The sequence below is a fragment of the Drosophila hydei genome, unplaced genomic scaffold (genome assembly GCF_003285905.1).
Source record: "Drosophila hydei strain 15085-1641.00,03,60 unplaced genomic scaffold, DhydRS2 tig00000250-arrow-arrow-pilon, whole genome shotgun sequence".
Taxonomy (NCBI): domain Eukaryota; kingdom Metazoa; phylum Arthropoda; class Insecta; order Diptera; family Drosophilidae; genus Drosophila; species Drosophila hydei.
In genome coordinates, this window is record NW_022045696.1 from 662,662 (window position 1) to 673,310 (window position 10,649).

At 43.3% G+C, this 10,649-nt stretch overlaps 1 protein-coding gene across 1 annotated transcript; it reads right to left on the bottom strand.

Moving 5' to 3' along the window:
* Positions 1-5,634: 5,634 nt before the first annotated feature.
* LOC111603362 (regulator of G-protein signaling 7) lies at positions 5,635-9,989 on the bottom strand. Its single transcript, XM_023320908.2, has 7 exons — positions 9,303-9,989; positions 8,323-8,570; positions 8,078-8,261; positions 7,714-8,000; positions 7,526-7,639; positions 7,332-7,457; positions 5,635-7,271 (listed from the first exon to the last, which is right to left on the bottom strand). The coding sequence occupies exons 1-7, from the start codon at positions 9,915-9,917 to the stop codon at positions 6,944-6,946; spliced, it is 1,902 nt and encodes a 633-aa protein (XP_023176676.2). The 5' UTR covers positions 9,918-9,989; the 3' UTR covers positions 5,635-6,943.
* Positions 9,990-10,649: the final 660 nt, after the last annotated feature.

Here is a 10,649-nt window from a genome sequence, read left to right on the forward strand (position 1 = left end):
CAGATTCATACTTGTATCTTTATTTATTGCAGCTAGTTTGGAGCATTCGTCCCACGGTGCATCGTCTTCGCAATCAGCTGACGAACACTCGCTCACTCTTTGTCTCCCGCTCTCTTGTTTTTATTGCTTGCGTCCCAATGTCTGTGGCGCTGTGCGTTCTTTTCGCCTCTGCTCCCAGGACAGACACACACCGACGTACGCATGCATGTGTGTGCGCGTGTGTATTTGTGCATTCTTCTCGCCGAGACACTGATAAGCGCGTTCCTTATCTGATTGCCAAGTGACACAATAAGGTGATGATACTGATAAGGATGATGATATGCGAACGCATTTGCTTTACGATCCGCGCACTCTTAAGTCTGTTGCTGCAAAAGACAAAAACAAAAAAAGTAGACTGTAAACATGATCATATATATTTGCATATTATATATATATATAAATATATATATATATATATCTATATATATCTAATAGAATAGTAAATCAGATGAAGTCTGACTTTACATGAACAATTTATATGAGAGTCGCTTGCTTGGGCCTTTTTTCGCTCAGTGTATCGCTGCGAACTAACACTAAGCGTGGCCAGATGCTAATCCCTGTTTTGGCCAAGATAACACCGATTGCCAGATTGTAAAGAGGCCGTGTGCCAGGCGAACTCTAGCGACGTATAAATAAGCTCCATCCACAGCATTTTTTAATGGTTCAGCCGAACTGTGCTAAGTCCCATGTAAATAAATATCTACACATATGCAAATTGTGTGCTTATTAAGAAAAAACCCCGGACCGATAAAAAGTGGGAAAAGTTTAAGGTTAAACCGAAATAGTAAAGTTTCCCTCTTCAAGCTATATCATTAAACGATTACGATTGTGGCCGAAAAACTGCACTTTCATAGGAATTATTGATGCGCTGTGTCAACGAGTCGACGAATCGACTTGAAGAGATCCGTAACCCAATGAAAATACTATAACTAAACGTACACAGATACTATATATTCCATTATAGAGATGTGCCATCTATGTAGCCTAATCAGCATTCCGATTGCGTCATGCGACTTTCAGTCATGTGACGCGAGAGCAGAGCATCAAAAAGCGAAAAAAAAAAATAAATCTGGAATACACAGACATCGGGGTATCGCACCCCCTATACACTAACTTATACATATATATCTTTATATATATATTTTATTTTATTTTTTTTATCTGGCTATGTGCACTTATCGACCCGTTATCGGCCACTCAAATTCTGTGATTGCCATTTCCAATTTGTTTTGCAATCGATTCTTTCTGTTGGCAGATACGAGCCGATGCAATTGTTTCATGTTGTTTATTTATATTATTTCTGTTTCTCGATAGCAATATGAGAGTGCGGGTGGGTTGATGTCGTTGACACTCTATATGCCCATAGATTTGTTATATGTGCACACAACATTTCGGAGTAAAATAATCGAACTAAATATAAATGTTCTCGTATTTTACTCTGAGTCAGGTTTCCGAACTCCGAATTATGTAACTTTCAGCCGAATTATGCCTTATACATTACATAATTCGGAGTAAGATCTATTTATATGACACCGAATAATGACTTAGACACATTTCTATATATGTAAGACATTTATCGGAATGTTAATTATACCTTTAGAAAGATGAAGTAGTTCGGAATAAGATATACAGAGTTAAGCAAATGTCATTCGGAGTATTAATTATCCCTTGAAAAAGAAGACATTGTTCGGAGTCGTAATTGGGCCAAAAACCGTGAAGATATTCACATGGACTTTATTCCAACTATGACTCCGAAAAATGTTATTGATATATCTACAATGATCTTACTCCGAACTACGCCACCCATTTAAAAATCACTCCGAAATCATCGATGATTTGTCTTCATATAGATTTATATTATTTATTACTGCGATTAAGTCGAGAAATTATCTCGGAGCTACATCCACATCTTACATATAAATATTTAAAAAAACAGCTCAGACTGGATGCAGGGTATCTTATAGTCGTGCCCTTCCATTCAGAGAAGACTTGCCCGATTTGCTTATATCATTTATGAATTGATCGTACAGCTTACCTTTCCCGTTATTAACCTCAACGAATAAATTTAAGACAGACTGAAAATGATTCCGCTTCAATGCAAAGCAAGTCTCAAAGAATTAAAGGATGTAAATCTAAAGCTGAATATGGATTATTATGGCTAAGTTTAGGTGGGGGTAAGGGTCAACGTTAAACAGGGTGGCTTGAGCTCTGTCTAAGAACTGAGGAGCGTTGCCGACAAGGGACTAGACACTTATCCATTGGCTGGCTCTTGTATTCAGATCTCAGGTGTGCGTCATTTTGCCGTTACTTTCTACAGTCAAGTGCAATGACTCGCGGTGGATCGGCGATTTCGAGGGAATTTCACACGCCCGACCACCCCCAACAAAAAGTCGTTGTCCCTTTGTCGGACCCGCATGTAAATTGAGTTTGAACGACGTTTATAGCGAAAACGTGATCGGAACAACTCTAGTGGGTTGTTCTGATCGAACAAGCTTGACTTGCCGATAATTGCCAACATGAATGCTGACTAAAAACGAGAGAAATCACAACTATTATTAACGAGAGTCGTAAATGCTGATCAAGTCTCTGCCGCTGCCCGTTCGCAGCTTCTGTCACGTCTCGACGCCTTATCGCACGCCGCCGCAGTTGGGTCCCAGTGGCATTTTGTCTATCTGTTTAAGTGGGTAGCTGGCTAACTGGCTAGCTGGCTTACGAGCCCTGCATCTATTAGATAAGCTCTTTTTAGTTAGAGCCGTGTGCAGATAACTTGGCCAGCATTCAGAGGCATTGATAAGCCATTTGAACTTTATGGGGAGCAGCTCCGTGACGGGAAGTGCTTAGAGCAGCTTCAGCGCAGTCATTGCTGCCGCGTTGTTATCAATCGGCATTAGGCTTATCTATTCGCTAGGTAAACAACGCAGCCAGACAACAACGTTGCTCCAAGCACACGAAATACAACTTAAAGAATTTGAGCGTCCGATAAAAGGACCTCAGCATAGTCTGCCGATGGTGCCTTCCTCACTCAAATGAAATGATAATGGAAAGTACTTCATAGTTTTTAGCAGCAGGTTGTTTAGCTGGCATATATATATATATATATTCATTCATATGATCAGCATCAGCAGCTGCATACGATAAGACTGGCAGATTGTTTCTCCCTTCAATCGGATCTTCCTGCTGTAAGCACAGATTAAATTTGTCTTAACTCGTCTATAAGGTCTTCCTTTTTCATGAAATTGATTAAATCATATCATATTGAGTATAAGATCTTTGAGGAGCTAGAGAGAGAGAGAGAGAGAGAGAGAGTGGGGGGTGTGGGAGGTAGGAAGGTAGTGGGCGAGCTCTTGTATATCCTGAGTCCCTCGAGAACAGACTAGACTCAACTTGATCTATGTCCATTCGTAGACGGCTGTGATATTATGAATCACAAAAACTAGCTAAAGCTATATATTCTTGAATACTGCACAAGATTATTATTTTTTTGCTATTTTGATTTGATTTTTTATGCATAAGAGAAACCAAAAGTTAGTCTGAATGTTTTGGATAGCTCCCTGGATTCAACTAAAAGCTGGCTTTTATGTCTGTATGTGTGTGTGTGTGAGCATGTGTTTTGGTAGAGGTATCTCCTAGTCGGCTACTTTCCACTCTCTGACTGGTTCTCTAATGTCACAAGGAAGGGGTCAACATGGAATTGTGTTGGGGCTAGATGATGAGTTGGCCTTTCTTGATGGCTTCAAGTCAGCTTGCCACTAATTTGAACTAAAAATATATAAACATAGTAAGTAAAACGTATTCAGCTGAAGTTGCGATCTAATTTCCCAAGCAGCCTGACCCAGCTCTAGCCGATTCCCATCCGAAAGGCAACGAGTATTAGTAATTGGGGTCACAATTTAAATTCACTCAAATTGCGCCTTTGCTTTATTTAGTGTTTTGTCCAACAATTTACAATAAACGCGGTCGCTTGCATTTCCAGTTACTCGGCTAGCCTAGATACAATACGGAGGCTGCAGACTCTAGAGACTAGAAGAAGCTCTATTATACTGTGATCCTTTCGGCTCAAATACATAGAGAAGTGCAATACATTTAGCTATGCTCAACACGACTGATTCGAGTGCCTAACTCGGGGGCTATTATTAATTTTATTAGAAATGTGTTTCTTTATTTATGTATTTCTTTATTTATTTGTTTATTTGTTTGGTTGCTTGTTTCTTTATTTATTTGCTAGTTGCTGCTGTTAGTTACTTTGTTTATTTTGTGTATTCGCTTTGGCATTTACGATTACCCGAGACAATCTCGACTGGATTGGGTAAACATAGGTTCTAGTAAATGTAAATCATGCGCTTAACAGCGAAGTAATGCAAAAAACAACAACAACGAAAACACTTCGACTCAAATTGCTTAAGTAGATTTTGTTTAAAGTTTTTCTTCTTTTGTCAGTTTTTTTTTTTTGCTTAAGGTTCTCTCGGTTGGTTTATATACTCTTATATAGTTTATATTACGTTTTTTTCACAGAACGGTGGGCAATGGAGGAAACAATAACAAAGTACTTAAACAGTTTTCCAACATTTTTTTTAGGTTTTTTTGCTTTTTTTCTTCCTTCACTCGAGAACGCAAATTATAGCGTAAAAAAGAAATAACTTAAGTAACAAACATTTATATCCATCCATATATATATATATATATATATGTATATTACTCGTAAAAAGCCAATTCAGCAATTGTAAACATTTATATCCATTTTTACTTGACTTCATTTCATGATTCTGTATTTAGTTTAGCTTTAGTTTAGTATAAGTTGCTTGAAATTGATTTAAATTTGACTACCGACACACAGAAGACGCACATTGAGATTGTACTTGAATACAATATATATATTATAATTAATAATTATTCGGCTTGCTGCTGCTGCGCTTGTATATGTGTTTAAATTAGACACCGCTTTACATTTACAAACATACAATAAATACAATACAATTACATACACAAAGAGATTTTCAGGGTTCATTCTACAGTTTTCAATTAATAACCGCCGCCTAAAAGCAGGCAACTTTTTTGCTTCTGCTCATGCCGCGTGTTCACAGATGAATTTGCGTGTGTGTGTGTGTGGGTTGAGTGTATACTTGCTTCACTTTGAAAGTACGTTCAAATCTTATTGCTAATACGACTTGCTCGATTTGCCACTATGCATATATATTTTTTATGTATACTAAGTTCGCATCATATATGCATGTATGTATGTATGTATGTCTATGTGTGTGTATCTGGGCATCGATTTGTGGGAAGATAGCGATGGAGTTGATTGATTGCCCTGTCATGAAGCATTTAGTCTCGTTATGAGTCATTCACATACATACATATATGCCTGAATTTGTGTGCGTCTCTGTTTAACTCTGATGATTGCTAATCCCCTTTCTTTGTCTCTCTTTCCCTTTCTCTCGACCGCTCTCTCAGCTTCATTTATATGAAGTCTTTCGCGTAACAACTTTTACGTCTGCAATCTGATCCTCGTAGACACACTCACACATACACACATACACACATACACACACACACACACACACATACACACACGCACGTGCACGCACGCACACACACACACACACACTTACGGATACACAAAGTTATATATAATTGTTTGCTGCTAAGTTACCACATACATTTACAGTTACACAAAAAGACACACAACACATAATACGCAGAGGCGTGCAAATTAAAAAAATATTCAAATATATATGTATATGTATATCATTTTGTTTTTGTTTTAAATAACAATAGTTTTTTACGACTTTAGTTGTTGCGTTTGGCGATATGTGAATGAGAGTGTGTGTGGAACAGGGAAACGAAGGAACAGAACAACATGGGAACATAGGAACAAATGGGAGCGCGCTGCGAGAGGAGCTGTTTTTGTGTATGTGTGTTAGCTTAACTAATAATAAAAGATCGAATGAGAGAGAGCGAGAGAGAGAGAGAGAGTACGTAGTAAATAAAGAGTAGAAAAGAAGGAATTGCCTGTTTGCATCTATGATTTGAATTGTTTGATTCAATTTGTACGTCTAGACTGATTTCTCAACATGCTGAACGGCGTTAGCTTTATAACATGCTAATGCAAGTAAGTATAAGTATTAGTATAATTTTTGGTATAAGCATAAGTATAAGTTTAAGTATAGGTATAACTTGAAGTACGCGAATGTACTCGGCTCTCAGTGGTAGTTTGTATTCTTTTTGTTTTCGCTTTCGCTTTCGTTTTCGTTTTTGCTTTTGCTTTAGTTTTATTGTTTTTGGTTTACATGCTACTGATTATTTCTCTTCAAACGTATGTGTATTCCCACGTACGCTTGCTCTCTTTTGTTTGGTGTTATCGGTTACAGTTAGACGATTGCATAGTCCCGTTGCATTTGGGCTGCAACAGGCTATGCATCGCCTTGCGGCGATTGCTTTTTACTCGTAACTTTATCTGCTGCTCCTCTGTTTCGAGAAGCTCTTGGCAGTTTTCTTTTTCGATAGGACTTAAAGAGTTGACTTTCGAATTGGGCCGAAATGAGGAAGCGGGGTGAGGCTAGGGGAGTCGACCGAGCTGATTAGGATTGCGCACCGCTTGCACGGGCAACGCGTCAATCGGTTAACAAAACGAGACGTTAAGAACACACGCGACCTAGTGGTAATAGGTAGGTTATTATGTAATAAGTAACAACGTCTAATATACATTGATTCGAGTATGCGTCCGAGTATATGAGCACTACATACAGTTCAGAACATTACAACAAGCACACAATGTGATCCTGACACTGATGGCCATCCAGCCATCCAGCCATCCGCCATCCTACGATTGATCACACACACAAAAAACAAAGACTCAGCCCGAGCCAAAGCCAAATCCCGCGACAGGCAAGTCCCGGAGCGTATCTCAACGCTTCACGCCAAAGAGATTGGGTATTGACTTGACCTTCTTGCGGGAACAGTTGACGTAGTCCTTGTACATTTCGGAGCGCAGATAGCGCGAATACGAGTCGCTCTTCATCAGGTGGTACACATGCGAGGCGGCCACATCGAAGCACCAGCGATTGGGGCCATTTGGCGAGTTGACCGCTTCGCGGGCCAGCTCCACGGATTTGGAGTCAACGTTGACCGGGCATGGCGCATCGGGAGCGAGAAACTCTTGCCAAATCTTTTGTATGGCCTCCTTGATTTCGGACTGTGGTAGCGCCTTCATCTCCTGCACCGACTCCCAGAACCTGGAGAGGAATAAGCGTAAGTATTCGGACAAGTCTTTCCACTGCCTGCGCGATACTCACTTGAGGTTTTCGCCACTGTATTCCTTTTCCAAAAACTTTGTGAACTGATCCCGTCCAATGGCATCGTTGAGCAGCTCCCGCAGGCTGAATGCCCACCGCTTGACCCGACGCACAGGAACATCTTTGCTGCTCGGCGAGACAGAGCTCAATGTGAATTCGGTGCGATAAGAAGAGAGGCTTCCAGAGCCACTTACCTATTTTTCTCGGTATCCCACATCTCAGTGCTGTCCGTTTGCCATGGATTGGGCAGCTCCGGCGAGGTTAAGAAGTAATCGAACTCATTGTACTGATCGTAGTAGGCGACCAAGCTGCAGTGTGTACCAAGGGTTGAGGGTCGAATGAGATGGGGAAGAGCTATTGGCTATTGGCTATTGCTACTCACGCTTCGGCCGCTTTAGACACTTTGATTGTGCGCCGCTCGAGCTTCTGTTTGCGCAGCGCAATGATGCGGGTCAGCTGTTCGACGGGATTCTTGGCTACGGAGGCGCCAGCGGAGCCAGTGCCGTGGCTGGAGCCGCCGCGTCGATACGCCTTCTTAATGTCTATCTCGGTGGTATTGACACAGCCAGGCATGGGTCGGTGCACATCCCAAAAGGCTCGCTCCTGCGAATCGAGAACCTTGCGCTCCAGCTTGTCCCGCTTCTTGGCCACTTTGCTCTGCGACTCCGCCTGGCAGTTGATCAATGGAATTCAATTCAGATATTGCAATGAGCCCAAGGTCAATGAGCACACAATAGTCGACCCACCTGCATGAATATGAACTCCCATTTGCGCGAGAACATCTTCTGCAGCTTGGCCAGGTTCTCGGCCTCGTAGTCCGCCAGCTCCAAGCGCGTCTTGTTTTGCATCGTGCGCTTGCACAGATACACCGCATAGTCCGTGTTCTCTGGCTCCCAGCAGTTCGATGGCCAGAAGTATGGCGTCTGAAATCTAGAGCAGCAGTTGCAAGTCTTTTCGGTCAGCGTCTAAAAGTATGCAGCGCCAAACTCACCTGTAGAAGGTGCCGTCGTTCTTCACGGTCAGCGCATGATCGTCGATGGGGAAGATGTAGCCGTGCGAGCTGAGCAAGTGGGCGAAGTGCAGCGCCTCTGTCACATCCTCCACGTCAAAGTTCTTCAGTATCCAGGCGACCAGGTCGGCACCTGTAAACACCGATGGCACCTTGCTCATGAACGCCTTCACCGTGCGCACCGCCACGCCACCAGACTCCGCCTGCATCTTCTCAATGATCGCCTCCATCTGCAATGTTTCAATAATACTTAGCAATCGAGGCACATCTGATGTTAACTAGACTCTGTTAGTCTGCAACATGCTGCTAAGCCTATGTTAACACACTGTTAAATAACAGAGTGTTAACATATTGATGCTACTCGTTGATAGCTTAGCTGTTTCTTGGATCTAATGTGTGAGACTAGGCAATAAAGATTTGCAACTTGTCATCTTTCCTCAGTTATAGGTCACAAATCTTGGTATATATGTCTGCATGTCTCCTAAAAACCTTAGCCCAAGCAGTTTCCAGACACTATTCAAGAGCCCAAGATTTTCGAAACGTCGAATATTTGTGCATTTGAAAGAAAAGTAAAGAATAACCCACATTAAGATATTGTTACCTATGTTAACGATATATCATGCATATAGCTCTCGTATATTTGAAAGAGTAACGTTTTAGAGAACTCTTTTTCGAGGAGACATACTAAAAACCCCTCATAGATCCACCCTAGAATTGGCAATGTGAAAATGCCGTGAGAAAAGTCGAGTACCCCATGGAAGGGTAAGACGAAATTTCAAGAGCACCAGAAATCGTTTTCTATTTTGGGCAATATTTACATTATTTCGAGCAGATATCTGAGCTATCGGGCGAAAAGCTTGCCATAATCCCAGACAGGTGTACGTATGTCTGTCTATATTCGTCTAGATGATTTTGTTTTTGTATTGAATTTGATTTGATTTTGATTTGGTTTCGCTACGCACCTTTTTGTAGACGAGTATGTTGGGCGCATCTTCGTTTTTGCTGCCGCGCTGATGATGCGGCGGCTGCTGCGGCACGGACGGCGCTGCCGGCGGCTGCGACTGTGCTGACGGCGACTGCGACTGCGACTGCGACTGCGAGGAGTGATGATGATGATGATGATGATTGCTGCCCACGCTGAGCAGCCCACTCGACTTGGAGGCAGATGCGCCGCTGCCACTCGGCGCCGTTGCATCCCGTATGCTCACCGTCTTGCTTGACGGCGGCGGCGTGGCGGCGGCAACTGTTGCCGTGCAGTTGTTGCTGTTGCTGCTGGCACTGCTGCTGCTGGCGCTGTTGCTGCTATTGCTGCTGACGACCGGAACGGCAGCCGCGTTGGTGACGTTGGCGCTGCAGCTGGTGACGGCAGTGCTGATCGCCTCGCTGTTGCTGCTGCTGCTGCTGTTCGCATTGGCACTGTCCAGCTGCTGCCCAGACTCAGCAACCGTTGCGGCTGCAGATGCAGCTGTTGCTGCTGCATCCGCTGTTCCAGTTGCAGTTGCAGTTGCAGTTGCAGTTGCAGTCGCGGGTGCCATTGCAGGAGCATTGTTGTTGCCATTTGGCGGTGCCACTGGCATTGACACTGAACTGCTAACTGTTGCTGTTGTGTCTGCTGCTGCTGCTGCTGCTGTGGCTGTTGCAATTTCTGCTGCTTCTGCTGCTTCGCTTGCTATTTCGGTTGCTGCTGGGGCTTCAACTGCTATTGCTGGTACAGGTGTGGCCGCTGGTGCCGCTGCTGCTGCTACTGTTGCTGTTGCTGGTGCAGGTGACTTCGGTGCGCTGCTCATGGCCAGCGCATTGGTTGCTTGCGTGCTGCTCTGTGTTTTGTCTGCCTCCGAGTTCATTGTTACCATTGTACACCTGCGTGCTGCTGGTGCCTCCTCTCCGCAGGCTATTTATAAACGGGCCGCCAGGCAGCCAGACTTCAGTTGCTGCTATTTTGGACTCGCTGTCCCGTTATGTATCCTTTGGCGTGCGTTATCGACTAGCTATCCGTGTGCGTGCGTGTGTGCTTGTGTGTGTGTGAGTTAGTCGTTCAGTGAATGGGTATGGGTGTGTGTGTATGTGTGTGTGTGCGCGCGTGTTTGTAGGTGTGTTCGTAGGTATGTGTGCGTACACTGTATACCGACAGCGGCAGGCGGACTGCTGCAGCTCCCACTCGTGTTTGTTTTCAACTGCGTTCTGTTTCATTTATCCAGCTCCATAGTTTTGCATGTCTCCAGCCTTTTGGCGTGGGCGCCACTTTTGCCTTTTCGCAACGTTTGCGCTTTTCGCTGCTTCTCGCTATCACAATTTTTGCTTGCATAAAA